This window comes from Limulus polyphemus, unplaced genomic scaffold (assembly GCF_000517525.1).
Source record: "Limulus polyphemus unplaced genomic scaffold, Limulus_polyphemus-2.1.2 Scaffold455, whole genome shotgun sequence".
Taxonomy (NCBI): Eukaryota; Metazoa; Arthropoda; class Merostomata; order Xiphosura; family Limulidae; genus Limulus; species Limulus polyphemus.
Window position 1 is genome coordinate 153,407 of NW_013666065.1, and position 4,446 is coordinate 157,852.

At 34.3% G+C, this 4,446-nt stretch overlaps 1 protein-coding gene across 1 annotated transcript; it reads right to left on the reverse strand.

Annotated features, from left to right (window-relative positions):
* Positions 1-233: 233 nt before the first annotated feature.
* On the reverse strand, positions 234-689 carry LOC106458389 (histone-lysine N-methyltransferase SETMAR-like). Its single transcript, XM_013917898.1, has one exon. The coding sequence runs from the start codon at positions 687-689 to the stop codon at positions 234-236; it is 456 nt and encodes a 151-aa protein (XP_013773352.1).
* Between the last annotated feature and the right edge of the window lie 3,757 nt (positions 690-4,446).

Genomic DNA, 4,446 nt, shown 5'->3' on the forward strand with positions numbered 1-4,446 from the left:
CCACTCCTCTTCGATTCACTAAAACAGGTCTTTTTTTCTTTAAAGCCGCGTTCAAACGCTCTAATTACTGACAATAGACTTGAGCATTGATTTTCGCATTAGTTGGCAGCAACTCAAAGTGAATAATTCCTTTGCAATCCCACCAGATAGAGAGAAGAACCTTCTTCGCATGAAGTTCTCTTTTCGGTTGTGGTTGGGCCTTTTCCCCATTACTAGGCCACTGCCTACGACGTTTAATATTTTTTATAAAAAATCCATTTTTCATCACCAGTCACATATCTATCCAAAAAGGGCGAGATAAGGTCGCGAGAATGAAGAGAAGAGCAGAACTGAATTCGCGATTTGCGGTTCACTTCAGACAATTCATGAGGCACCCATTTTCCAAGTTTAGGAACCTTTCCAAGTTGTTGAAGATGACGATGAACAGTTGTATGGTTTGAACCAAGCTTCATTGCCAATTCTTCAACTGATACTGCAGGATTTTCTTCAAGTGATGCCACAAGGAGTATATCATCAAACTCAACTGGACGTCGTGTTCGGTCTTCATCTTCAAGGCTGAAATTTCCACTTCTGAATTTTGCAAACCATCTTCTGCAAGTTTTTTCATTCAGGCATTCTTCTCCATAAGCTGAGTGAATATTTCGAGTCGCTTCGGCTGCATAGTTCCCTTTTTTAAACTCATAAAGCATTATATGCCTCAAATGCTACCTAGATACTTCCATGTTCAAAGGGCTTTAATCAGTGAAATTTGAAATACTTTATTCTGTAAAATAAAATTTAATAAGTTTAAATATGTCCAAAAAGATATGTATGATATATAAATATTTTTTATTTCCTTTGAACATTCTAAATTACTAGTAAATTTTAAAGAATTAAAATCCGGACAGAACTTATGGGATGACCTGATATATTTATCTCTGATCAGTGAATTAAGTGTTCTCAGAATTTCCAGTTTTAATTCAAATGATTCCATATATAATATTATATTTTAACTTTAAAAATGTAAATAATTTATGAACTATATGATACAGTTTGATTGCTTGTTTTCAGATATTTGCACATAGATACTCAAGGGCTGTCTGTGTTAGCTATCCATACTAAAGAGAATACCAAATTGTGGGATTTGACAGCCATCCTTATAATACACCCACGACTCGCGCGTTAGATCCATAATCTGACACGTTAACTAACCACTGGGCCATGCTTGGCTTTAAATGAAATAGATGTACTGCTAAAACACTTGCAAAGCATCACCTATTTTACAATGATTTGATGTACAGGATATTAAAAATATATGTAATAAAGCTACTCGAGGGCTATCTGCGATAGCTGTCTCTAATTCAGAAGTGATAACGCCCCTACGGCTGAAAGATTTATTAACAAACACAATGGGCTATCTGTGTTGTGCCAATCAAGAGTATCGATTTGGTTTGTTTAGAAGTTCGAGCATAGCTACACGAGGGCTTTGAGCTAGCCGTCCCTAATTTAGCAGTAAAAGACTAGAGGAAAGGCAACTAGTCATCACCACCCACCGCCAACTCTTTTACCAACATTATAACATCCCCTCGGCTCAAAGGCGAGCATGTTTGGTGGGACGGAGGATTCAAACCCACATATTGCGAGAGTCGAACGCCCTAACCACCTGCCCATGCTAGGCCGCGAGTATCGAAATCCAATTTTTTTGTTATAAAACCTTAAGACTTACCGTTGAACCACCAGAAGGAAAGCTGAAATGACGAGCATGTTCGATCATTGCATTCGAGCACGTGATCCACATATTATGAGTGGAGCGCCACCACATTCCTATTGTAACAAACGTATACCAACAGCTATAATTTGGTGATACTTATTGACTATTAACAGAAATTCGTGATTTTAAGTCATTTTATTTTGGGAAATTTAGTAACTTAATCTGTATATAATAGCTTATTTCAGAATTATTTTCTCCTTTTACAAATTTTATCTTTAAAAAATGCTATGGAACTTCAAAAATATTTTTAGGCTAAAGAGAGCAGCTAATATGTTTTATTTTAAAAACTAAATAGCTATTTTCTAAAGTTAAAAAAAGAGGAATTTTGAGATTAATGGTTTGATATAAATCCTGTTAATTTAACAACTTTATTACTGTATTGTATTACCCCAGTTCAAATCCAAGTAAAAACAGGTCATTTGTAATTTCTAGTGAAATATACGTTGAAGAGTTTTGTGAAATAAAGGTTGTTTCAATTATACTTTTACCCTACAGATTTTTTCCTTTTCATACAAGGTTCATATAACTCACGGACTTTCATTTTACACACAAATTGAGCACTTGTGTAGCCTGGCTCTCTACATTGTTGTACAATATGTTCAAACAGTACATATGTAACATAAAACAAAACAAACAGTAATATAGGATTTGAAAACTTTATGTAGTTGTGGTTGAACAAACATAAAATATCATATTGCCTGTTTCTTTATGAAAAAGTGTTTATGTTAGTCCATTATTTTACTCAAAATTCTTCTCTAAACTTCATCTGCTAGTGTTTAGCTCCTTTAGCGTGATTCTTGAGCGCAATCTATCTCCCCCAAAGGTTCAGCAGAAGTCTGATGGGAACCCTAAACATCGGGTTTCGATAAATGCAGTGGATATAGCACAGATGACTCGCATAAACTTTCCCACATTTCTAACGTCAAAGCTTTTGGAACTATATTTACATTTAATTAATGACTGCGCCACAACTCATTAAAAATACGCATTTTAAGCACACTTGTTAAAGGTTGAGAAGTCAAGTTTTTTTTTTTCATTCAAGTGGAAAGGTTCTTTGTACAACTGTTCAGTAAGATCTGGTGCAAGGATTCATGTTACAGTTTCATGTGCTTTCAGTGATCCCAAAGTACCACAGTGCTTACTGACATGTATTAGCTTTGTGCAAACAGTCAGCAGCAGCACTCATTTAATATATCCTGAGGATAAAACTCGTGCTTCGCTTACGAAACATTTTGTTTGTTTGTGGTATTTTGTATCGGAATGTACAGTTTATCAAATTTAAGGGCAATGCTGTGTATTTACGGTAACTAAAACATTTAAGTGACCTGCTTAGACTACTCACGTATGATGTTAGGAACACACAGTTAAGAACTATTCTGATGGCCGTGCGGAGCGTCACGACGATTGCGAGGTTAAACCTATTCAACAAAGGTGGTACCTACTAAGTACCTTTAGTACGAAAGACACTGAGCCGAATAGTCTGATCAAAAATGACAAACTGATCGAATTATCTAGTAATATACATCAGTTCTAGCAACACTTTCAAAACCTGAATATTGGAGGTAAGTATCAAAAATCAACAGGGTGATGGTACCGGTACTCTAATTGTCTATAAACAAATGAAGAAATTCACACACAAAACTTTAAACACATAAACACTGTCTACCTGAGATAGGGCTTGAAGGGATGACTGATCCATTCCCCAAATACTCTTCCATTTGCAGTTCTTAGTAGTATCCAAACCCGCCCATCCCTTACACATGTGGTGATGTTGTCCATACTTCCCTATTTTTAATTTTAGTTTTGCATAGTTTAATTAATTAAGTTTAAAAACCTTACCACGCACATATATACGTCACTCTTTTAATTATATAGATTAGCCGGTTTACACATACACTTACAACATTTTGAACTGAGATAACAAAAAGGAATGTTCATTTAATATTTTTTTAAATAATTATTGAAACGTTCCAAGTTTTCAGAATCTTTCACGCCAGGAAATTACGAAGTTTAAATTCCATAACATGTAAGAAACCTATACATTATTTATAAACTAGATAACCAAAAGCTCGTCTACCTTGTTACACGGTATATCAGTTGCCACGGGTATAAAAACCCGATATTTCGCGTCGTAAGCCAGTAGTCTTACCGCTGAGCCACTGGGAGTCAGTACTGTTAAATATCTGATGAGAATCCTAAACATCATGCCAACTAGGAAAAGTTTTGTCGAATCTTAGGTTAATCTGATCATTGAGCAATTAGTTAAGAATTACTTGTAAACTAAGTGTACGATCAGCAATTCTTTAAGAATTACTTGTAAACTAAGCGTACAATCAGCAATTCTTTAAGAATTACTTTTAAACTTAGTGTACAATCAGCAATTATTTAAGAATTACTTTTAAACTTAGTGTACAATCAGCAATTCTTTAAGAATTACTTTTAAACTAAGTGTACAATCAGCAATTCTTTAAGAATTACTTTTAAACTTAGTGTACAATCAGCAATTCTTTAAGAATTACTTTTAAACTTAGTGTACAATCAGCAATTATTTAAGAATTACTTTTAAACTTAGTGTACAATCAGCAATTATTTAAGAATTACTTTTAAACTAAGTGTACAATCAGCAATTATTTAAGAATTACTTTTAAACTAAGCATACAATCAGCAATTATTTAAGAATTACTTGTAAACTAAGT

Bases quoted from the DNA above. Each gene is read 5' to 3' on its own strand.
- LOC106458389 (XM_013917898.1), bottom strand. From the start codon at position 689: ATGCTTTATGAGTTTAAAAAAGGGAACTATGCAGCCGAAGCGACTCGA.